This window comes from Monodelphis domestica, chromosome 1, assembly GCF_027887165.1.
Source record: "Monodelphis domestica isolate mMonDom1 chromosome 1, mMonDom1.pri, whole genome shotgun sequence".
In the NCBI taxonomy this organism is placed as follows: Eukaryota; Metazoa; Chordata; class Mammalia; order Didelphimorphia; family Didelphidae; genus Monodelphis; species Monodelphis domestica.
In genome coordinates, this window is record NC_077227.1 from 229,022,536 (window position 1) to 229,047,582 (window position 25,047).

Consider the following 25,047-nt stretch of genomic DNA (forward strand, 5'->3'; position numbering starts at 1 on the left):
TTGAACTCATGAAGATGGAGTCCTCAAATTCCAAGCCTGATGTGCCATCATACTTTGTGCCACATAGCTGCCCCATACTTCCTCTTATTACCTACCTTCCTCCCTCCCCTTTTTCTTGGTCCCCTTTATTTTTCCATTCCTTTTTCTTCTCTGTCCCTCCTCTTTCCCAAGGGTCCTTTCTCTGCCCCTCGATGATATTCTCAATTCTCCATCCCCCTGCTTTGCCTCCATACTCCAGTCCTCTACAAAAGGATCACTTGCAAGGCCAGACTTGAAGGGAAGGAACCAGACTCACAAAGGGCACGTGCCCCACTGGCATTGTTAGCACTTCTGCTTTGTCAAGAACCCACAAGATCTTGTACCTGTGGTTGTCGAGTTGATATTTTTCAAAATATTAGCTTGGAGACACTGAATCGTACACTCTCCAGTTTGGCTTCTTTCCTGCAAGGCATCCCGGGTTGGATTTGGCCCAAAGGCTATGATTTTCATGTGCTTGTCAAACTTGTAAAACCTGAAAACCCAGAAATAAGATGCCAGCGTAATTACTATTATTAACAGTAAAGACTTCCTACTACTAAATTTATTGGAGTGCTATCTACAGGTAATCTCACCTGCGATGCAGAGGAAACTTTTACACGGTGTTATTTATTTACTCGTCTCTAGGTTTTTGCAGTGCAACTATTCTGGAGTCGTACTTCATGGATTCGGAATTATAGTATCCTAGACCTGGAAGGGAATTTGGGAGGTCAGGCGGTTATGGCTACAGGTTCTATAGAGATAAACATTTAAGCCATTCAGCTCATAGGGTTGGTTTGTTTTCTGTCCTCTGATGGCTGGTATACACTCATCGTGCTAAATTTTAGTTATTTTCTATAATTTCCATTCTTCCTTTGCCCAATTAAACCAGCAAGGTCTGGATCTTAAAGCGCTTCACTCAAAGGGTTATCTTTGCCCCTTTCATCTTCATTCATGTGATACTTCCATTACGTCCGTGTTACCATTGGAATCCCAGCATTGGGACTTCACTTTCAGATGACCCAGATGGTGTGTGGGGATTATGCCCTAAACGTTGCCCTTACACACTGACCCCCGGAGCACCATACTTGGGGTATGCAGTATAGATGGTCCAAATGAGCTTGCATGCTGCCTTCTTTAACCCAATAGAAAGGCAGTGTGCCACTATAGCAATTATCCTTCTAAGGAGCATAGTATCTGCTTTGTTCACTGCCTGGCATTCTCCTCAAGCTTTCAGACAAATGGGCTCATCAGAGTCTATCTGGAACCTCATACTGCTGGCCCACGGAGCTATGAATAGCCATGCTAAGTGGCTTAAAAACCACACTGACCAGAATTTACCTACATGGAACATTACTCACTATTATTTTTTTTTAATAGTAGATCTTATGGCTCTGTCTTCATTTTTTCTAACCTACCAAATGGCCTTCCACAGTCTCTGGAAGAGTATACTGTGGCCATATAGCTGATTGAATATCGTGAAAATGGAAGAGATGCTTAGTGGTTATCTTTGTACGCCTTCTTCCTCTAACTCTCTTTCCAACTTCCTTCCACTTGTCCTGGTAGGGGTGAGTGGGAATAATCCAGAAATACTCATTCCCAAAGATCATAGATAGGATTAAGGAAAGGGTTGTATGTCTGGGACCCCTCTAGGAAAGGGAAGTAGGGGAAAGGAAGCCCACAGGGCAAAGAGCCAACTTCCTTTCCATCTTGTTAGAAGATGGGATTTTTCAACAGCGGCCAATTTCCTTGGCTCCAGATTTATCTCGATTGTGCTGATTTACATTGTCTTCTATATGCACGTTGTTGAAATACTGGTCTGTGTGCTTGAAGGTCCCTCAACTGATCCTGACTAGTCTCCCCAAAGAATCACAGGGGGGATTTATGAAGATAGGATTAACTCTCCCCCTCTCTATTTTTAGCTAATCAAATCAAGAACTTAAAGTACCCCTACTTACCATTAAGTATGGGAGTTCACAAGTCACTTACTACAGTAAGTGACAATTCCAATAGCCAATGTCCCCGCCCCCCTCCCCCTTGGTCAGTGCTAGGCAAATTAAAAGACTGCCATTGGTTTCTGTGAAGAAGGAGGAGTGACAGGAAGTGACGTGGAAAAAAGGATAATAAAAAGAGATCAAAATGGTCTAGCATTCATTTCCTTCCTAGGGTTTGGAGAGATTGGTTACAGAGATTCCTGCCTTGACTTTTCCCTGGATCCTGCTTTGGATTGCTGGGTGAGTGGAACTCACTGGTGGTGAAGACACCACCAGGACTTCTGGCTGAGGATTACAGGGAAATCCACATGGGGACAAGGGACCTGGGGAAGCCTCTGCAGGGCTGAGCCTTACTTTGCTGGAGAAGGGCTAATAGGCTTGTTAAAATCTGTCTCTTTAGCTACATTATTCCATTTTCACTCTTTCTACCTTTTTGTAAATAAAGCTACTAAATGTCATTTTGTTGTAAGCTATAATATTTTAAATTTGGTGACCACAATTTATCATATTTAGCATAAAACCTAAATTTAAACTCTTACAGAATTGATCCAACCATTCTGGAAGGCAATTTGAAATTATGCCCAAAAGGCTTTAAAAGAATGCCTGCCCTTTGATCCAGCAATACCACTGCTTGGTTTGTATCCCAAAGGGATAAAAAAAAAAATGGGACAGGTTCTGCTTGCACAAAAATATTTATAGTTGCACTTTCTGTAGTGGCAAAAAATTGGAAAATGAGGGGATGTCCCTCGATTGAGGAATGGCTCAATAAATTGTGCTATATGATGGTGATGGAATACTATTGTGCTGAAAAGAAAGGAACTGGAAACGTCTCCATGAACTGATGCAGAGTGAAATGAGTAGAACCAGAATATTGTACACAGAAACTGAAACATTGTGGCATGATCTAATGTTATAGGCTTTGCTGTGATCCAGGACAATGCTCAGTGACTTGTGAAAAAGAATGCTATCCACATTTAAAGAACGGTGGGAGTAGAAATCCAGAAGAAAATAGGATTTATCACTTGGTTATATGGGTATATGATTTGGGATTTTGGTTTTAAAAGATAACCTTATTACAAATATGAATAATATGGAAATAGGATTTGAGTGATAATATATGTGTAACAGTGGAATTGCTTGTCAACTCTGGGAGGGGGGGTAGAGAAGAGGGGACAGAGACAACAAAAATCATGTAATGATGGAAAAAAATTAAAAAAACTAAACAAAACAAGACAAGTTTTGATTCTGGGTCCAATGATGTGATGTCTGTTGGCTAGAACTAAGTCTTGCTAACCTTGTAAAGAGGTTCATCAGAAGAGAGCAGGGAGGTAGCACAGTGGATAGAATGCCAAGTTTGGAGTCAAGAAGACTTGGATTCAAATCTGACTTCAGCTACTTCCTACCTATGTGACCCATGGCACATCATTTAACTCCAATTGCTTAGCCCATGCTACATGCCTGTCTTAGACCTAACACTTCTGAAGGTAAGGGTTATTTTTAAAAAATGGTGGCAACTAGGTGGTTCAGTAGATTAAGAGCTAGGCTTAGAGATAGGAGGTTCTGAGTTCAAATTTGACCTCACATACTTCCTAGCTGTGTGGCCTTGGACAAATCATTTAATCCTCATTTTCTGTCTAACCTTTACCACTCTACTGCTTTGGATCCAATACACAGTATTGCTTCTAAGGTGGAAGGTAAAGGTTTTAAAAAGTAAAAAAACAAAAACAAAAACAAAAACCCAACCCATAAAAGGGCTACACATGGGGGCAGCTGGGTGGCTCAGTGGATTGAGAGCCAGGCCTGGAGACAGGAGATCTTAGGTTCAAATGTGACCTCAGACACTTCCCAGCTGTGTGACCCTGAGCAAGTCACTTAACCCCCATTGCCTAGCCCTTACTGCTCTTCTGCCTTAGAACCAATACCAAGTATTGATTCTAAAATGGAAGGTAAGGGTTTAAAAAGAAAAAAGAGAGCTGCACACCAGGCAATGAATTTTTCTGATTCTAGCAACTCATAGAAATCACCTACTAAAACCAGGAAGGGATTATACTCTGTATCTATAGAAGGAACCCCCCTCCCTGCCCCCCATATTGGTGAAATCACAAATCTTTTGAGACATTAAAATAAGAAGAAAGTTTCAATCCTGATGGAAATAAAGAAAGAGTGTTTCTGGTAAAAGTTCTGGGTACTGGAGATCCCTGCCTCTAATTTAAGACCAGAATTGTCATATTTATCCTGAAAGAAATTCTGGGACTAGTGTTGTGTGGTGGAGGAGAATGTATTAAGGGAAGAGGTGGAGACCCTTTTCGGGGTTAGGGATTATATTTATTTATTTTTTTAACTCTTACCTTCCATCTTGGAATCAATACTGCCTTTGACCATACCCAAGTCTTTCATGAGGACAGCTTTGCTTTGGGACTCTTATCTCCTTCCCTACACATCTCCTTTCTCCATCTCTGCCTATGAAGGCCTATGATGGGCCTTCAAAGTCCCAATTCAAGGATCCCTTCCTTAGTGACACCTTCTTCCACTTTCCCAAGCCCAGAGTTATTTCTCCTTTCTGCTTGGAGAGCTCACAACACTTTGTTCATACCATTCTACTATGTATGTGTGAAAACAAATCAACCAAATTTGAATTTTGTATTTTAGCCACTCATATTTATAGAATTTAAGGGATGAAACCTGTGAGGATGGAAAAGTATTTATTTCTTGTCATGGTTGCTGTTGAGTCGTCGTGTCTGATGTTTGTGACCCCATTTGGGGTTTTCTTGGCAAAAATAGTGGAGTGGTTTGTCATTTTTTTCCTCTGGCTCATTTTCCAGATGCAGAAAATGAGGAAAAAAGGTTTAAGTGACTTGCTTAAGGTCACAAAAAGTAAGTGTCTGAGGCCAGATTAGAAATCAGGAAGGGGAGTCTTTCTGACTCCAGGCCTAGCTCTCTATCCTCTGGCCATTTAGCTGCCTAGTATATTATTAATTATTATTATATATAATTAATTATATATATATATAATTAATAATTATATATATATATAATTATTAATTCTGTTTTTACAATTTAGACAACTAAGGAACAGAGACATTAAGTGACTTGTTTGGCATTTTACTGCTTCTAAATGTTAGAGCCTGGATTAGATTTCATCTCAGGAGTCCAAATCCTGTCTTTTTCTCCTTTCTCTATAGAAGTTGCAGGCCATCTTCATCTTTAATAAAAAGCTTCAAAAAGTGTAACTTAGATGACAGTAGGGTTGGATTGGCACATCTATTTTCTCTCTCTTTTACCAGTAGTACAGCAAATAGCAGAGTTTGTGCATAGTTGGCCATTACTAACTTCTTGGTTAGTTACTGACTTGATTAATTGACTTTAGGCCACGGAAGAATTACTTGTCTCATCATTAACAAAGTAGAGGTCTTGACTGTTCAAGTCTATTGTCTGAATTAGATTTAGCCAGGCTCAATCCAGTTCCTTGACCTAGTCTCCAGGATAGCTGGGAGCAGGATTCTGGACCTTTTGTGTGTGGGTAATTCTAGTGCCTTCCCTCTGTTAATTATTTCCTATTTATCCAGTATTCAGCTGGCTTTGTATATGTTTGCTTGCATGCTGTTTTCTCCATAAGATTGTAAGGTTTTGAGGGCAAGGAGGCTCTCTGTGTACAATTCATTGCACAGTGCTAGTACAAACTAGGTGCTTAATGAATGCTGATTGATTATGTCATGGACCCCTTCTCACAGTATTATTTTAATATGCATAAATTAAAATAGAGGAAATCAAAGGAAATCAATTTTATTTAAATACAATTATTAAAATATTTTAAAATTTGATATTAAAAATAAAAAAAAAACTCTGAACAAACCAAAACAACTAAACCCAACCCAAGTTCATGCACTACTCATGACCTGTGGACCCCAGGTCAGTCAATTGTGGAGGGCTTACTACTGTGACTGCTCTGTGGACAGCCTCACCACCTTGACCTCCCTCTACCTCTTCCCTTCCCTTCCCCCTCCTTCCTGAGCGCCAGGGCGTGGAGGGTGTGTGTCTCAGTCTCGTGACCTCTGACCTCCTTCTTCCCCCTAGGCTCTCCGCGGGAGTCTCGGCCGCGCTGCTCTTCCGCCCCTGGCCGGCAGGGGCCGCTGTCCGGGCCGCCGCCGCCGCGGCCGCCACTCTCCCCGCCCGTCCCCCGCCCCCTGCGCTCCGCTCCGCTCCCGTTACGCGGCGGAGCCGGGTGCCGGGAGCGGGAGCCGGGAGCCCGCGGCGGCGGTGGCGGTGGCGTCTGGGCCTGCGGGGCCGGGGCCGGGGAGCCCGGGGCCCGAGGCCCGACGCCCGAGATGGCGACCAAGAAGGCGGGCTCGCGACTCGAGACGGAGATCGAGCGCTGCCGCTCCGAGTGCCAGTGGGAGCGGATCCCCGAGCTCTGCAAGCAGCTGTCGGCCAAGCTCATCGCCAACGGTGCGGCTGCGGGCTGGGGGCCGGGGCCGGCCGGGCCGGGTGGGGAGGCCCCTCAGCCCAGGCCGGGCTGGGCCCAGCCGCGCCGGAGGCTGGAGAGCGGGAGGGGTGTTGGGGGTGGGGGCAATCGGAGAGGGGAGGGGACCAGTAGTGTATGCATGGAGGGTCACAGAAATGTGTGCATGAGAGGGTCGTAGGGAGTGGGTTCAGGGAGAGGGGGATTCCCAGAGAGAGAAGGATTGTGCATGGGGGTAGGGAGAGTTATGCTGGGGCGGGTCATAGAAGTGTGTGCCTGGAGAGGTCACTGGAGTGTTTGCATGGGGGGATGGGAAGTGTGCATGGGGGGGAGTCACATGGAGTGTGTGCATGGAGGGGGACACACGGGGAGTGTATTCGTCGGGAGGTCATAGAGTCTGGGAGACAGGGAGCGTATATGCATGGTGAGGTCACAGAGTCAGGACTGTGGACTTGGGGGGCACCAGGAGAAAAGGGAGCGCATTTGGGGAAGTTACTCGGGGGGAGCCCGGGAGTGTGTGCCTGGAGGGAGATGGGGAGACGGGGAGTGGCCACAGCGGGGTCATACCGGGAGACCGGGAGCGTGTAAATGAGAGGCCACACCGGGAGACGGGGCTGTGTGCATGGCAAGGGGTCACGAGTGTGTGCATAGCGTGTCCCATAGGGAGACAGCTTTCTACATTCGAAGGTCACGCAGGGAAACAAGGCTGTGTGTGGAAGGGGTGGCCACGGGGAGGCAGGGAGCATGCATGGGTGGGGGTGGGGGTCGCTTGGGAAGATGGAGTATGTGCAGTGTAGAAGTCGCAAGGAGACCAGGAGTATACCTGAGGGTCCGAGGCAGTGTACTTGGGAGTCACTCCCAGGAAGTCAGAGAATGTATGCAAGAAGAGGCCAAAGGGTGTCTGTGATAATCGCATCCCAGCAGGAAGTGGTATTTGGGTGTCCTAGGGAGTCTTTTGTATTGGTTTTGGGTACAATATTTTGGTAGAGGTAAGCTGTTACCATGGATGTGTAAGCAGGTTGGTAAAGGAATGAGAGGCTATGCCAGATGAGGAGCCCCTGAAGGAAGTTTGGGTGTTAGCCTGAAGAAGAGAGGATTAAGGGTGCATTGGATGGGAGAGGGATGGGATAGCGGACTTCCAGGGTCCGAAAGGCTCTTATGGACAAGAGCAATTAAACTTGTTCTGCTGGGCCCCAGAGGGCAGAACTAGGAGCACTGAATGGATAGACAAGACAGCCTTTGTAGATCGAGGTTTGAGACCTGAAAAAAAACTTTGCAATAATGAAATTTAACCAAGAGTGGAATGAGTTTACCCAGGAGCTGGTGAGTCTTATCAACATCTGTCTACTTGTTGAGGAATATTGTAGAGGGTAATCCTGGTTGGGTTGGAGGAGGTGATATGTTGAGTCTCTTCCAACTCCAGTTTGTGTGTGTGTGAGTGAGTGACACTTGGAAATAGACTATGTGCATGGGGATCACTGGGAATCTAGGCTTGTGCATGGTGGATTCATGGTACCTGTATGTGTGTCCCGCTGTGTGTATGGAAGTTTTGTTTATAGGGCACAAGGAAGCAGGTGTACGGCATTCATAGTGCTTTGCATGGGTAACATAAGAAGTAAGGGTGTGTGAATACAGTGATTGTGCATGGAGGTCACTGGTGGAGGTTTGCATGGGAGACCAGGTTATCCACACATTTTGTACCCTTGTTTCACTGAGAATTGATGTCTTGAGCCTCCTCAGAATGGATGCTGTCTCTTTAGGGATTCTAGAGGCGTGTGCAGGGGTCAGTTAGCTTTGAGTGCTCATCAAAGTTACTGGGAGGTCAGGGTGTATAGGAAAAGAAGGTCAGTGGGAAGTCAGGGTGTAGGTGCAGGAAGGTTTCTGGGAGGCCCAGTGCATGGGCTGGGGATGGAGTCACTCACACTCAGGCCCCAGCTATAAAGGTCATGGGCAGTGTGTATGGATTTGTATGTCTGGGTTAGAGTGTGTTAGGGAGCCAGGACATATAAGTGATAATTACAGGGATCAGGACTTTTATATAAGGGGCAGAGCAAGTCAGGATTGTATACACACGGCCAGAGTATGTGTGTGGAAAATCCCAGGGAGTTAGGGTGTTTGCATGGTGGTAGATTACAGGGAGTCAGAGTATGTGTGTATGTGTGTACATAAACATATCTATATCTATAGATACCTGTGTACATACACACACATTGAGGAGAGAGCATGCATGGGGAGAGTGGCTAAATTAGAACCCGTGCCTAGGACAACATTAGAGAGAACTAGGGTTGTATTTGTGGGGGCGGGTCACTGGGAGTCCTAGCTGTGTGCTCGGAGTCTGGGTCACTCACTGGGAGTCAGGGAATGTCTCTGAGGATTACAGGGAATTACAGTAGATGTATGGAGTGGTCAGACTGTTTCTGAAGGTCACAGAAAAAAGACGTGTGCTTGGGAGGGGATGGTGCTTCGATGACATGGGTAGGGGCTATCTATGAGACATCACAGTGTTTGTATGTGGGAAGTTCAGGGAGTCAGGATGTAGAGTGTATTGAGGCCACAGAGGGACAAAAATGGACAGAGAGCCTCAGGGCAACTAATATAATCTGAGCCACTTAGGTGCCTTTTAGAAACTGAGCATCTGTAAGGGTGTATTAAGGGCCCACTATGTTTTAGGTATTGTGCTAAGTGCTGGAGGTACAAAGAGAGTCAAAAGTCAGTCCCGTGGGTGAGACACCATGCAACCGTATAGACAGGTTATATAGAGCATATGCAGTGTGTTTGCATAAAGATTGAGCTTAGTATGTGACACTTAGGAGGGAGTCAGATTTTAGAATGACAGGTGTAGTGTGTATTAGATGGCTGGTGTTAGTGATTTATTTAAAAGTTAGTTGAATTTGTACTTGTACCCTGTGGAACCAGTACTGGATCGACAACCCAGTTCCAGAGCAAAGGTCTACATGGTCATATTTACTTAGGAAACAAGTATTGCTAATATCTCCAAATCAGAATGATTTTATTTTACTTTTTGAAGTCCTTACCTTCTGTCTTAGAATTGATACTAAGTATTGATTCCAAGGCAAAGGAGCGGTAAGTCCTAGGCAATTGGGGTTAAGTGACTTGGCAAGGGTCACACAACTAGGAAATATCTGACATCAGATTTGAACCCAGGATCTCCAGACTCCAGGCCTGGTGCTCTATCAATTTTGCTACTTACCAAATCAGAATTATTTTTGGCTAGCACATGACAGTATCTTTTAGGAGAGGACAGATCCAGCCATTACTTTTTAGGCTTCAGATTGGTAGACAACTCTTAAATGATGCCTTCTGGAATGTGCTTTAGCTTTTTTTAAAAAATAAAGTCCAATGTCAGTGCTCTATTTTTTACTGTATAGTTAATTTTTTGTGGTAAATTTCATTGACCAGGACCCTGGTTTTAATCCACTCACTTGTGCTGCTGTGTGAGGCCATTTTTGGGGTTTGTGTGTCCATACTCTCTTAACTATGATTTGAGTAGAGATGAAATTGGCAGCCAGGTACATTGGTTTGAAAGGAAATTGTTCATTTTGTGTTTGTATGTGGCTTACTTACCTATGCATCTCCTAATACTAACTTTCTATAGTATTGTATAGTTTTCAGAGCACTTTCACATTTATGATTTCATTGAGCAATCCCTTTAGGTAGGTCAGACAGGTATTAAATCTGTTTTACTGGTGAGGAAACTCAGACTTATCATGACTTGCTCAAGATCATAAAGGTAGTCAAGTGGAAGGGCCAGGAGTAGCTCTTAGTTCTTCTGACTCCTGGTCCATAGTTTTTTCACTGCAAATGATAGTTATTGGGCTTAGAAGCTTCAGGCAGCCACCTATCATTCAAGGGCTGACCATCTTTGTTGTGGGTTCACCAGCCCTTTTGCCTTCTCTTTTTCCTGCTGGCATCATTCTGGATGTTCTTTCTTCATCTTAGGGAAAAGGAGCATAGTATTGTCCAAGGGACCTTGGAGATCCTTAGAACCACCCTTCCCATTTTATAGATAGTGTTCCTGAGGTCTAGAGAACTCAAGCAACTTTAGCATCATCAGAATTTGAACCAAGAACTTTTGGCTGAAAGCCTAATACACAGTGTTAGATAAGTGTTAAACTTGAAGTCAGAATACAAAGAAGATACCAGACTACTTATTGAATCATACCGTAATAATGATTCACATTTCCACAGTATTTTAAATTTTACCCTTCCCTCATAGCAACTCTGGGAGAAGTAGCTACTACAAGAATTATTATTCCCATTTTCCAGATGGGGAACCTAGTTAGTCCTGAGATGTTTAAGTATTTTGCAGGAGTTTGTATATTTAATAATGTATCCTAGCTGGGTTGGGATCCTGCTTCTTCTGACTCCCTTTATAGGGGACTTTTTTAATATTAGGGGTTTGCCACTGATCATTTGACTCCTTTATTAAGGAATCCAATTAAGGTCTAAAGAATGGAGAGAAAGTTAAATATAACTCTAAGGCAAAGCTTTCTGTGGATTTCCATTTTAACTGTGATTGTAGCCTGCAGCACCAAGGCTGATAGGGAGAAGGAAGTTCTATTAGGTGTGTGTGTGTGTGTGTGTGTGTGTGTGTGTGTGTGTGTGTGTGTGTCTGTGTGTGTGTGTGTGTGTGTGTGTGTGTGTGTCTGTGTGTCTGTGTGTGTCTGTGTCTGTCTGTCTGTCTGTCTCGCAGACTGCCTGGTAAGGCTTTACTTTGATGGTACCAGATCAAAGGAAAGATCAAAGAGATTGTTTAGTAAGATTAAAAAAAAAAAGACAAAGAAACAAACCACCCCATTCCCAACAATTAAATGAAAGCTATTCTTAGAGAGAAGCTAGGGTAGGAGCGGGAGATTATGAGGTAAAAGCACCCACGACTCATTTTGCTGTAATTCTTTCCAATCTTATCAGTAAGTATACTTTTAGAACACTAAGGGTGAACCAGACATCAAACTAAGAGCCTATTTACTGCTTGAAACAGTCTTTTAAATTCCAACCATTTGCAACTTAAAAGTATAAGGTAAAGGGATTTAAAGTTGGCTAATTTAATAATTGCTTTAAATGAATTAATAGTATTGCATTTAAGGTGCTGTTAATACATAAAGGACCCTCTCAGAACAACATTTGTAACTGCTTCAAGTGGGAATGGATTGCTTTGCTTAGTCTATGCCACTATTAATTCTTAATAAGTGTATCTTCAATGATCTTCTTAGGCTATCGGAATACTTTACTCGATCTTCACTATATTTGAGAGCAGTTGTTTTGACTAGTTTTGTCAAGATTTAGATAGGTACAGAAAAGGACAGTTAACATGCTGAAAAGTGGAGGCCGGGAATAGACAACTGGTAGCTCTTTGCTCCCTTGCTGCTTCATTGACCTTTTTAATTTCCCATTCCCCAGCTTGGTTTTTTCAAAGAAGTTATTATATGAAGACTAACGGTAAATTGTAGCAAATGTGGAATGAGGCAAATTAAAGAGTGGACAAAGCACTCAAGGTTAATTGACTAGAGCAGGGATTGGCAGCCTTAAGGCATGCTTGCCAAAGATGGGGCCATGAGATTACTTGTTAGTGGGACATGTTCCTGTTGCTGGTGCTTTGGCTCATTCTGTATTGCTGATGAGAGTTGCCACCAACCTCTGGGATTGTTGAAGAGTATTAACAATACTACATTTAGAGAGTAATTTGAAGTTTTCAAATTGCTTCACAACAGCCCTTTGTGTACATTATACAATTTTCATTATTCTCATTTTGGAGAGGAGGAAGGTTGTCCTAATGATTGCTTAAACATTAGGCCTGATATTTAAACCTTGGCTCCTGGTATGGCTCTCTGTGTTAGGTCTAAAAGAGCTTGATAATTTATTCCAGCATGTTTTTATAAAAAAGAAAACTGAGGCCCAGAAAGATCAGATGGCCTGCATAACAGATTAGCTGAATAGTTTCAGTTAAGTCTTTTTTAAGTTATGCCTTGCTTTTCCTGACCCCATTTGTTTTCTTGTTTTTTTGTTTTTTGTTTTTGTAAAGATAATATAATGGTTTGCCATTTTTTTCTCCAACTGATTTTATAGATGAGGTAACTGTGGCAAAGAGGGTTAAGTGACTTGCCCAGGGTCACACAGCTAGTAAATGTCCGAGGCTAGATTTGAACTCATGAAGATGAGTCTTCCTGGCTCCAGGCTTGGCATTCAGTGGATACGCTGTACTAGCTGCCCTAGCTGGATGATAGGTGACACTAAAACCCAGATCTGTTGACTTGCAAGTAGACTGTTCTTTTTGCCAGAGAAATGGGGATAGGATGAAAAGAGTATAATTCTAGAGAGTCTCTTGGTATGGGTTCAACTCTATCCTCAATTTGTATGAGTCAGGGATCCTCATTCCCTTCTAGTAAGTAGTTCCCCCTGACCCTCCTCCTGCTTGTCCCCAAGATTACCATCACTTTTTCTTTCTTGTCCAAGGACTCCAGGAATATAGAAGTTGATAGTTTCACAAGTTCTTATTTTAGGATTTTTCTTATTTTTAAATAGAAACTAAATTCTTTCCTTTAATATGTGTCATGGAGACGTTAGAACTAAATTGATTTGCTTATTTTTATTTCTCTGGTAATTTGTGAGTCCTTGATCAGGAACTTATGCACTTGTGATTTTACAGATTTATATGGTCTCTCTAATGATGCAGATTGAACCTTTCCATGCTTGCCTTTCCTGTTTAATTCTTTTCCACATCCTTCTATAGATTTATTTACTCTAGGAGCTTCATTTGACATGCAAGAGGCCTTCCTCAGTTTCTCCTGACCAGAGAATCCCTCAGGTTCTCTCTCTCTTACTTTTCACTCTTGGAGCTTTACCAGTCTTTATTTTTTCATTCAGTACTTTCTTGATACCGTCCTGTATTCCAATTCTTCAAAATCTGAACTACTCAAAAGGGTTAGACCTAGTTATCTACACAGGAAAAAAAGCAAACAAATTAAGAATGCTTATTGCAAGATTATAACCTGAGGATGAATGGACAACCTGGAGAGCTATTCATCGGTGTGTAAATTTCGATCAGGCAATACAAATGACCAATGAATTGGATCCAAAATGAAACAGGAGACCAGGCTTTTTACCTTCGGAAGATTGTGAAACTCCTTTAATAACCCTAAACTTCCCATAGAATTCAAGGCACATCTTTTTTTAGTATTTAATGTTCCAGAAACCAATATTGTATGGTTTTTAATCACCGAACATTAGTCTCTAAAGAATTAAAAATGATTATCATTCAGAAGGCAATAGAGAGGCATTTGGTTGATGTGAACAGGCCGTAATGTATATAACAGGTAAGGTATGAATCACTGGGTAAAATTCAATCATATTTTAATTCTTTGAATATAAAATAAACCTATGAAGAGAGCACAAAGATTATAGTATTTGCCCTCAGAGAGTGAACATTTATACAAATGAGTATGATATAGTATAATGTACTAAATGCAAATTGGAGATACAGATAGTACTAAAAGAAAAAGAAATTGGGTAGGAGGAGATTAAAGAGCCATAAATTTAAAGCTTAGGTTTTGTCAAGTCTATCCCCTCTCATCTGACAAAGCCCCCAGAGTCTTGGCTAAGGGGGCAAAACAGGGGAAGCTGCTCCCTGAATAGGTTCTCTAAGGACTTCCCAGGCCTCAGATCATAGCTCTGGAGATGGAGGGTCCCTCGGAGGCCATCTAGCCCATCCTTTCATTTTTTATATGTGACCCAAGGAGTGTGACTTCTTCTGGGGCCCACAATAATAATCATTGGGATTCTAACAGGTTCTCTGATTTCAGAGCCAGTGCTCCTTCTACTGTGCCAAGCTAGTTGGAATTGAGAGGGTAATAATTTTTAGGTCTTATTTTCCACTAAGTTCAGGATTCAACATCTATAAGGGTTCAGTGTGTGGATTGTAGCACCCATGGGTTCAATTATCATCACTCTGCAGAAGATTCTCAGATCTAATATTTTTTCCTTAAGCTACAGTTCTGTATTACCAGCTGCCTATTGGATATTTTGAACTGCATGTTCTGTAGGCACCCCAAATTCAGTATGTCCAAAAGAAAACTTATTATACAGAGTGTCCTGAAAGTTTTAGTGCAGGTGTAACCTATTAAGCCTTAAAACTGCACTAAAACTTTGGTGACACCCTGATTTCTCTTTTCCTCCTCCTGATCCTACCCTCCTTTCAACTTCCTTAATACTGTGGAGGGCATTGGCCTTCTCCCAGGTTCTCAGCCACTCCACACACCCTGGTGGAGGCCTTCTTCACCTTTCAGCTAGATTATTGGAGTTGCCCTGCCTCAAGTTTCTCCTCACTTCTGTCCATTCTCCACACAGCTGCTAAAGTGATTTTCCTAAAGCACAGCTCTGATTACGAGCCCCCCCCCCCCCAATCTAGTAAATTGCTGTGGCTCCCAGATCCCAAAGTGCTCCCCAACCTGACCCCTTCTTGTCAGCCGTCATCTTGCCTGTTACTGTCTGCCCTGTAGTCAGTCTGTGGTTCAGTTATCCCATCTTACTTGTCATTCTTCTTAAGTGAGGCTCTGCCCCCAATCTCACTGAGTGCCTTTGCACTCATGGCCAAATTGTTCTCCATTTTCCTCTTAGAATCCTTGGTTTTAGTTTCCTAGTCTTTGTCCCCTCCTCTTCATCCACTATATATACCTTTTATATATGTATATTATATATATATGTGTGTGTGTATTTCCATATGTGTATAAATATACTACAAATAGCCATAATATACATATATATATACATATATATATGCACACATGTATATGTAAGTAATTCTGTAGAGATACATACACACAAAGTTGTTCCTTCTACATTATGACTTTTCTCATCGTGGTTTTGATATAGTGTAGGTTGCAGAGGAAATTAAATGGAATTTTGGGGGAGTTTTGCAGAAGCTGCAGATGACACATGAAATCCAGTAGATAACACAGGAAAAGTTTAGAAGCTCAGACATGCATATTTTACCCCAAATTTACAATAAAGGATTGTAAACACTAGATAAAAGAAAAAGAACAATTTCAGACTACTTCTATGGTATGAAGGGAGAGCCAAAAATTTTTACTTGGATTTTACAGATCATGGGGGCACCACACCCTTAACCCCAACCATGTAAGAATGATAACTGTATAGATGCATATATGTATATATACATGTACACACATATATATATCTTTCCCATGTGAATGTTAGCTCTTTGAGTCAGAGCAGCATTACTTTTTCTTTGTATTTCTGTCTCTTGGTATAGTGGCATATATTAAGTGCTTGATAAATACTTATTGATAGATACACTTACACTTTGTTTTCAGTAACTTGCTACAATAAAGGCTTTTAGGGGTCCTTTCTCAATATTCCCCTTTTTGGGATATATGAATAAAAACGAATGTCTGTGACACAGGAGGAAGAAAGCCATTCTCTCTTCCTGGACTTCCATTTTCTCATTTGTAAAATGAGGATGTATAGACTAGTGATGGTGAACCTATGGCACAGGTGCTAGAGAGGGCATACAGAACACTCTCTGTGGGGATGTGGCTGCCTTCTCCCCTTTTCTTCCCCCCAGTTTGTTACTAGAAAGGCACAGGGACTCAGGTGGAGCTACTCCCCTATCCCTCTCCACCACACCTGACAATATTTTTTCACATCACCCACCCCTCTGCCCAGTAGCCCAGTTGGGAGCACTTTCTCCCTCTCCTGTGTGGGGCAGGGGGTGAGGTGGGGCTGGGCATGCCTGGCACTCAGTCTGGTGGGTGGAGCCTGGCACTTGGTTTGGGGAGAGGGGGAGGGACCCAGCACTCTGTCTCCAAAAGGTTTGCCATCACTGGTGTAGACTATATAATCTTAAGCCTATGATCTTAATAGTCTGATTTGACATGAATAAAGAGTGCTAAAAGGAAAAATCCATCATGGGAAAGGTAAATTGTATAGGGTCTTCCAGAAAATTACTAGAAGTTTTTTTTTTTTTTAATATACATGCACTCTATGATCTAGTAACACTGGTCTCATTGCTGTTCCTTGCATGGTATTTTCCATCTTTTGATTATGGGCATTTTTACTGTGTCAAATATTTCTTGATCCCTCTTAATGCTTGTACTTTCTTTTTGATTATTTCTAATTTATTCTCTTTTTTTAAAAAAAACTTTTACCTTCTGTCTTAGTATTAATTCCAAGACAGAGGAACCTCAAAGGCTAGTCAGTCAGGGTTAAATGACTTGTCCAAGGTCACACAGGGAGTATCTGAGGCCAAATTGAACCCAGGCCACTGCTACCTAGCTGCCCTCCAATTTATTAAAAAAAATTTTTTTAATTAAAAAAATTTTTAAGGATTCTATCCTTGATCCTGTCCTGTGCAAAAAAAGTTTTTAAATCAATTAAGTCACATTAATCAGGCAAGAATGCTTAATCTGGGGGTCCATGAATTTTTAAGATAATATTTTGATAATTACATTTTTCTTTTTTTCTAAAAAAAAAAAAAAGATTCCTAGGTATTTCAAGCCTCCTTCTTCTCCTCTCACCACAGAAAGTATCACCCAACAAAAAGATATGTATATATAAATTATATCTTTTTTGTTTCTTTTTATCAGTTCTTTCTCTGGAGGTGGATATTCACAAGTCATTCTTCAAATATTAATTCTGTAGCTGTATATACCAATCTGTATTGCTTTTTTATATATATTTACATGTTGTCTCCCTCATTAGATGGGGAGCTCTTTGAGAGCAGAGATTGCCTTTTATTGTTCTTTGCATTCTTATTGGTTAATAAAATAAATTGGCACATAGAAATTACTTAATGTTTATTTACTGACTGACATTCAGTAGGGAGCCATTGAAAGTTTTAGAGTGAGGAAGTGCCTTAATTTGAGTTGATTGCTGTGGTAACCATGATGGATGGATTGGAGAGAGAAGAGACAATAGGAAGGAATCTTCTTGGGGAGCAGGCAAAAGTAGAATTCAGTATTAGGTGGCATGATAAAAGACTGATGACTTTCTGTAATAGTTGAGCTGTGAATAGTAGACAAACACAATGAGGGAATTGAGGTTTCAGGACTAAAGAGTAGTTTTTACTAGTAGATGTTATGATTTATTTTCCATTATTTATAAATGTAAGGATATGATCTAGAGATTAGACCTCAGAGGCTAAGGTGCTATGCCATCTCCTTCACTAAGGAGATGCTCTGTTAAGGACTCCAGTTTGTGGTGGCCACATTTAGTTCCTCGGTCCTTCTTTCAGGCTCTTTGTCTTGTACTCTTTGACTCCTTATGCCCTTGCCCTGGCAGCCTGTAGAAAAGGGACTTATGTGTGAAATGGGCAGGCTGTGAAACTGTTGGTACTCAAAAGGACTAATATTTTCACATATTTTAGTATAAAGATCAGAAAGTTTTTTTTTTCCTCTTCCCTCTCTGGGCTTCTATTTCTTTGTTTAATCTTGGGTTTGTAATCAGAGTCCTTAGATGGGTGTCAACCTGGTTGGAGAAAGAGGACTGGGGAAGACTTGATATTGTGGTTAAAAACCTGAACCTTTTTTTTTTGTCTGAGTCTTTGGTAATTGAATTACAGAAATGGATAGTATAATAGAAGACCAGGCTAACCTTAACAAAGAGTACAAGACTCTTTTCTGACTCAGATGCAGGTTTCTTCCCTTTCAAAATCTTTAATCTGTGTAGTCATGTTTAGTTGCCAGAGACTTGAGATCTTTGTCTAGGAGTATTGAATTTACTTAAAGCATTTAGACTCTACAGTGATAAAGTTTCCTTTAAGGGATTTCATTGCTCTGATTTAAATCTGATTTTGAGATATTTTAATTATGATCTGTTGGAAGAAGTTGTAACTCAAAAGTATGAAACAAAGAATTCCTTTAGGAGCAAAGATTATTTTTAAAAAATACATCTGAATTGTTAGGTGGGAATATTCTGGTAGCTGGTGTCATTTTTCCTTTTGAAGGGAGCAAAAGACATTATATTATTATTTCTGAATCTCCATATTTCTATGAGAAGGGAAAGGCACCTGGTAATCAGGATCTTCTCCAGAATAAAATGAGCAAGTAAGAATAGCCTCTTAAGGTAACCATTTTCACTTTGGGAAATTTTTATTCTCAAATTCTTCTTTGTAATGAGATGAAATCTACTACCCTGTAATTCCTACCCACTGTTTTTCCTTCTCTCCTTTGGAGCCACAGGATGTAAATCTATCTTCTATAATACTACAGACTCTCTTAAGTCTTTGTACTTTGCTCTTCTTACAATGTGATCTTAGAAAGAGAAAGTGTGAGACCAGATTAGAAAGGATGCTTTTTATGCCATGTTTCAGTAAATTGACTTACTATTAAATAGTGGTTGATGGTTCCATTTGGATCTGGGGTTTTGTGATCCTTCTTGTGATCCCTCTGATGTTTTGGCAAAGCCTGAACCCCTTCTCGGGATTACTTTTATTTTTTAAACCCTTACTGTCTGTCAGAATCAGTAAGTCTTAAGCATTGAGAGCTAGGCAAACTGGATTAAGTTGACTAGCCCAGGGTCACACAGCTAGGAAATATCTGAGGTCACATTTGAATTCATGACTTCCAGTTTCCAAGTCTGGCTCTCTGTTCACTGAGCCATTTATCTGCCCTTCAGAATAATTTAGAGGGAATTTCAATATTAGTGGAACCCATAGCTTAATGGATAAATGTGATTAGTTTCTTTAATGGGTGTGTAATTTAAATTTCAAAACTTAGGCTTGAGGTAGGAGGCAAGACCAGCTTCTGGGAAGATTTAGGAAGGAATCAGTCAGGATCTGTCAGAAGGAGGTTAGGTTAGTTTAGGTGGTTTAGTGTTATTGATTATTCTTTGGGAAGGATCTTGTCAGTTAGCAGTATCTAGCTAGTCAGATAGCAGTATCTTTGGAAATATTGGAGCAAAAGATTTAGGTGTGATCTGGCTTTCTAATTTGCTTTCCACTGCTCCATTAACTCTTGACTTGCCTTAGGATGGGCTTTTTGTTTTCCCTTGGACATGCTTTATTTGATTATGTCTACTTCTTTGTTCCAAGATCCCAGGTCTGTCTTAGCTATTATTGTATCCTCTGTGTTTAGTAAAGTGTCTTAGACAAAATATTTGCTTAATAATTGTTTGTTGGGTTGAATGATTTTTAGTTCATGGCAATAAATACTTTATTTCCTCATCCAGTTTTACCATCTTTCAAGGCCCATATCCTTATGAAGATTTCCTAGATTGTTCCCTCTGTTGTAGCCTGTTTAATCTTCTGACCTCTTATCACTCTTAATGACTGTATCACTCATTTGGCACTTAGTCATCTTTTAAGAATTTCATCCTTACTAATATTTCCTTTACCATCTTTGCTGATAATATTTCTCTTAATGAATTGCTGTGTCTGAAAAAAAAATCATTACCTGGTGGCCAATCCTCTTTGGTAATGATTATCTGAATTTAACTAGGCTTGTCCTGCAACAACGATGATAGAATAATAACAGAAACCGAGCTTGCATTGCAGTACTTTTTTTATTCAGTTGCAAAGAGTGGTTATTTTATCTGATTATGTGTCAGTCTGCAGAAATTAAATATAAGAGAATACTAATAGGATGATTAATTGTTCTAGGACCAATTTTATATAGACTCTAAAAAAAGAGATAAGAAAGATGAATAAGAACAATGATAATTTATATAGCTGTGTAAAGTTTCCATTAGCACCTCAAACTCTACAGAGATACCTTGGAGATATTGTGTGTTTGGTTCCAGAACACTACAATAAAGTGAATATCACAGTAAATTGAGTCACATGAATTTTTTGTGCCTATGTGTTAGAACATATACAAATTAAGTTTATACTTTAGTATTTTCGGTGTATAATAGTATTATATTTAAAAAAAATATATACCTTAATTAAAACTACTTTATTGCAAAAAAAAAAAAAGTTAACTGCCATTTGAGCTTGCAGTTGTAATCTTTTTGCTGGTGCAAGGTCTTGCCACTGTGTTGGTAGCTGCTGACTGATGAGGGTGGTGGTTGCTGAAGGTTGGGGTGGCTGTGGCAATTTCGTAAAATAAAACAACAATTAATTTTGCTCCATTAATTGACTCTTCCTCTTTTCCTTGAAAAATGGTGCTAGTAGACTTGCTTGATGCAGGGGTGACCCAAACCTTGGATTTGTTAAAAAAAAACAACAACAACAAAGCCAAAAACAATGCAAGATCTGCAAAGAGCAATAAAAAGAAATTCAGTAAAACAAGATATGCCCATACGTGTCTAAAACCAAGCTTGTTTTTCCTATATCTGAGTCACCTTTTTATTCCTTCTGCTTTCCTCCCAATAACTCTGTAAGATAGATGGTAATCTATTATTTTGCCTTAGATGAGGGAGTTAAATGATTTGTTAATTATCTCATAGGTTGTAAGTGATGGAGCCTGGAACCGAGACCTCTTTTTTTCTTTTTTAACTGAGTTTAGTGTTCTTTTCCCACTATCCCATGCTGCTTCTTCAGTCCATCTACTACAACCCCAATTTTGAAGCCATTATAGTTTGAGAAAAGATTGGTAGAGCTTTTGCTTTAATGGGATGGCCTTTGAAAATCCAGTCACTTGCCTATTATGCTAAAAGAGGAGACTTTTTAAATGGTAGGTTCTGTCCTATATTAGCTTTTATAATTTTTTGTTTACTGTTCTTTGTGCACATGTCTCCTCAGTGCAATCATAAGCTCATTAAAGTTAAAGAATTGGGCCTCCTGGAAGTCCGTGTGTCTCTTGTCATGTATAGCTTTGTGTTGGGCCCATCAAAGTGGTTCAGTAAATGCTCATTGACCTGAATTGAACAGTTGCAATCCAATTCGACTGTGCCATTTCATTCTTAGTCCTCAATCAGGTGGTATGCAAAAGTAATTTCAGGCCAACTATGTATTGTTACCTCATTGACTAGCGGTAGCGCCTCGTGTCCCTGATATCTAGCCAGCAGTTTCATTTGGTCCTTTGGAAATGATGTTGGCTCCTCTGATTTAGAATAAGTTCATGTGGGAGGCCTCAAGCCACTCTGGGTGACCTCATGTTTGGCAGGCTATTGGAGCATATGGCCTGTTGCTCTTATTTAGAGGCAAGCATTTCCCTTCTAAGGAGCCAGGGTATTTTCCATTTCTGGGAAGGTGTTTGCTGATTTGTTTAGAAACCAACTCCAACTGTGACAGATGAAAAAGTGAGCTTCCCTTGGCAAAAAGGGTTAGATGGCCTTTGTACAAAACAAATGGGTCAGCCACTAACCACAGAAAATCAAGCAGAGGAAAGAAGTGTCCTTGAAGAAACTGCCTTAGGCATCTCTGGATTGTTACTTAGTTCTGGGATGTGAGGAGGTGGAATGAGGGCCTGGGAGGGTGTCCCAGGTTGGGTGGAACCAACCAAGTTTTGAGTCCTTAGGAGTAGCCTGGGGTTAGGGAGTAGTTAATAGCTAGGAGAGTATAGTAATCTGAACACTAGGGCTTTAGGCCTGGATTTGTCCTGGATTGATTTCTGCACAAGTTTATTCAGCTTTTGGAATCTGTTTTCTGTACTGTTTAGCAGCGTGGAAAGCCCACTGGCCTTGGGCTTCAACATTTATTAGCTATATGACCCTGGACAAGTCATTAACTTTTCTGAGTTTGTTTATTCATCACCAAAATAGAGATGATAATATTTGAAGGTTTTATCTCACAAAGCAAACCATTTTTCTGGTGTATTTTCCATGCTTTCTAACCCCAAATTTTCTACTTTGGCTAGAATGCCTAGATTAAGAAGAAAATGTAAATTGTAAAACACTAATAAAGGGGCAGCTAGGTGGTTCAGTGCATAGAGAGTTGGGCCTGGGACAGCAGGTTGGGGATTCAGATCTGGCCTCAGGCAAGTCCTAGCTGTGTGAACTTGGGTGAGTCACTGAACCCCATTTGCCTAGTTTTAACACTTTTCTGCTTTGAATCTAATATCTAATATTGATTCTGAGACAGAAGGTAAAGGTTTTAAAAAATAAATAGCAAAATTACTATTGAATCATTATTATCACTATCTCTCATGAGAGTTTGAGATGAGTAACAGCTTTTGATAGAATTTTCTGTGTATTTATAAATGTTCTTTAAATGTTTAGTGTACTGGAAGCAGTAATATGTATAAAAAAACAAACAAACAAACAAGGCCCCCACAACCCTTTCCTTTTCAGAGTTTACTGTGGCAGCTCCTGGCCCTGGAGTCAGGAAAACCAAGTCAAATCCAGCCAATACTGGCTGTGTAACCCTGGGCAAGTTAATTAATATCTTTCTGCCTCAGTTCCACCATCTGTAAAATGAAGACAATAAAAGCACCTACCTATCAAGATGGTTGTGTGAATAAAATTAGAATTTATAAAGATCTTTGCAAGCCTTAAAGCACTAATATACATTCTAGCTATCATATATAACTTACTGCTTTCTAATTAGAAAGACAAATATATCACAGATGGAAAATAATAGAGTGGCATGCACAAATCCTGAGGGTGCACAGGAATATAGTAATGTCAGAAGGTCAGAATGGGTTTAATTAGAGAAATCTAGGAAGAACTGGTTTTGAATGGGATCCCAAAAGATGTGATAGATTTGGATTGGCAGAGAGAAGGGAGGACTTTAAAGGTTCAGTGAAAACATTATACCCACGGAAGGACAAATTATTTTAAGATCCTGTACTAGACTGTAAACTTCTTTAGGTTAGGAAATGTGTCTTGCTCATTCTTGTATCTTTCTCCTTTGTTCCCTCTTCCCCCTAACACAGGATCTTATACCTACTAAATTTCACTACATGCTTGTTGAATGAATGATTATTGTTATTACCAGAGTTGTGGCAGTAGAGATGAGCAAGTTGGGGGGATGATAGCAACTGAAGACTAATGACCATTTTAGAATCATACTCAGAATTGTAGAATTAGAAAAGGTCTTAGAGATTAGCTAGGACAGCCCCTTCCTTTTACAAATGAGGAACCAGAGGCCAAGAGAGATTAACAAATTGGATCAGCCAAGGTTATGAAGCAGATTAGGGAGATTTGGGGCAAAAACCTGGGTCTCCTAATTCACACATCAGTTCCCTATAATAGGCTTTTAATGTTAATTAAATGTAATTGCTGCCTCTTTCATTGGACATTAATCAATGGATCATTACATACTTAATAAGCGCCTACTATGTGCCAGCTACTATGCTAAGAGCTGGAATTATGATCAGTAATATAGGGACATATGGAAGTCCGAATACAAAGACAGGTTTGGGAAAATGTTAATTGTCTTGAAGTAATTGAGGACCTGTCATTTGTAAGAGAGATTAGATTTGTTCTGCTTCATCCCTTGGGGTAGAATTACTGTCAGAGCAGTGAGTGGAAGTTTCAAAGAGACAGGTTTGGCTTGATGTTAGCCAAAACAATCTGCCAGTTAGAACTGGAACACTGAAAAAGGCCTCCCTCCCAGGCCTGGAGGGGTTAGAGAGACCTTGTGGCCCCTGAGGGCCCTTCCTGCCCCAGAGTCTGTGATTCATGACACAAATGAAGTTACAGGGCTATGGGTTGTTGACTTACGGTGAAAGACAAGGAAACTCGAGAAAGTCTGTTGAAGAAAGGTGCAATAGTATAATAGCACAGCACAGCAGAGCGTAGCATAATATAATATAGTATAGCATAGCAGCTATACTCATCATCATAGTGCTGCTGTTTTACTCTGTACAACCTTGTTAGGCCTTAGTAAATGGATAAAGCAGACCTAACCCCAAAGAATATTCAGTTTATTGAAGTAAGGAGCTCAGGGACTTGTAGTTTGGTCCCAGGTGAGGGGAGGCCTGTGAGGTCAGGTCAGGCTGCTCCAGAGCCTTATGGACTTGAGAATTTTGGCTTTCAGGGTTTCTGGAATTCAAAATGATTTCTTGTTGTTTTCTGATGGCATTTTCTCCCAAAGAACTAAAGAGTACCCTCTGAAAAAATGACTTGTCCTTTGTTGGTGGGTGTGAGTGTGGGCCCTGACCATATGTTTCTGTGCATATGTTATGTTATTAAAAAGTTTCCCTGACTAGGGGAGATGAATCATGGCTCCTCCTCCTTCCTTCCCTCCCCTCCCCCCACCCAGTCAATGGTTGCTATGAATCTAATGAGGGAAATAACACTCTAGACACTTCTAGGGGGTCTGGGAAAGCTGAGGGAGCAGGGCCTAGCAGCATAGGACCAGATTAAAAACCCGAGTTTCTGCTGTTCAGCTAGTGGGGGTAAATTAAAATTCTCAGTGTCTAACTCAGCATCCTGTTGTTCACCCATTACCAAACCAGCCTTGAGTTTGCCTTGACCCGGTTGCCCTGGACTTGATAGTGTTCTTTGTTTTAACTTGGCTTCCTCTTGGGATATTGCTGCTGCTTCAGGTCCATTTAGCCAACTGATTTCATTGTTACTGCTCTTGGCTTTCACTTAAAGCAGAGTTCTTGCTGGCCCTTTTCACTTCTATATGGCCCTCTGTTTTTGTGGTCACAACCTTTTTTTTTTTTTACTTATACAGTTATTATACTATTCTGTTTTCCCTCTTGTCCTGTACTT

At 40.8% G+C, this 25,047-nt stretch overlaps 1 protein-coding gene across 8 annotated transcripts in view; it reads left to right on the forward strand.

The window, feature by feature from the left end:
• The first annotated feature begins 6,176 nt into the window (after positions 1-6,176).
• TTC7B (tetratricopeptide repeat domain 7B) overlaps positions 6,177-25,047 on the forward strand; it is a 353,505-nt gene continuing 334,634 nt past the window's right edge. For 2 of the 8 annotated variants that reach the window (XM_056810528.1, XM_056810526.1), the window contains exon 1: positions 6,177-6,455. In XM_056810528.1, the coding sequence (XP_056666506.1) occupies positions 6,335-6,455 (121 nt within the window). In that variant the 5' untranslated portion in view covers positions 6,177-6,334. The remainder of the gene's footprint in view (positions 6,456-25,047) is intronic. The other 6 variants (XM_056810527.1, XM_007472597.2, XM_056810529.1 and 3 more) reach the window with 4 other exon arrangements.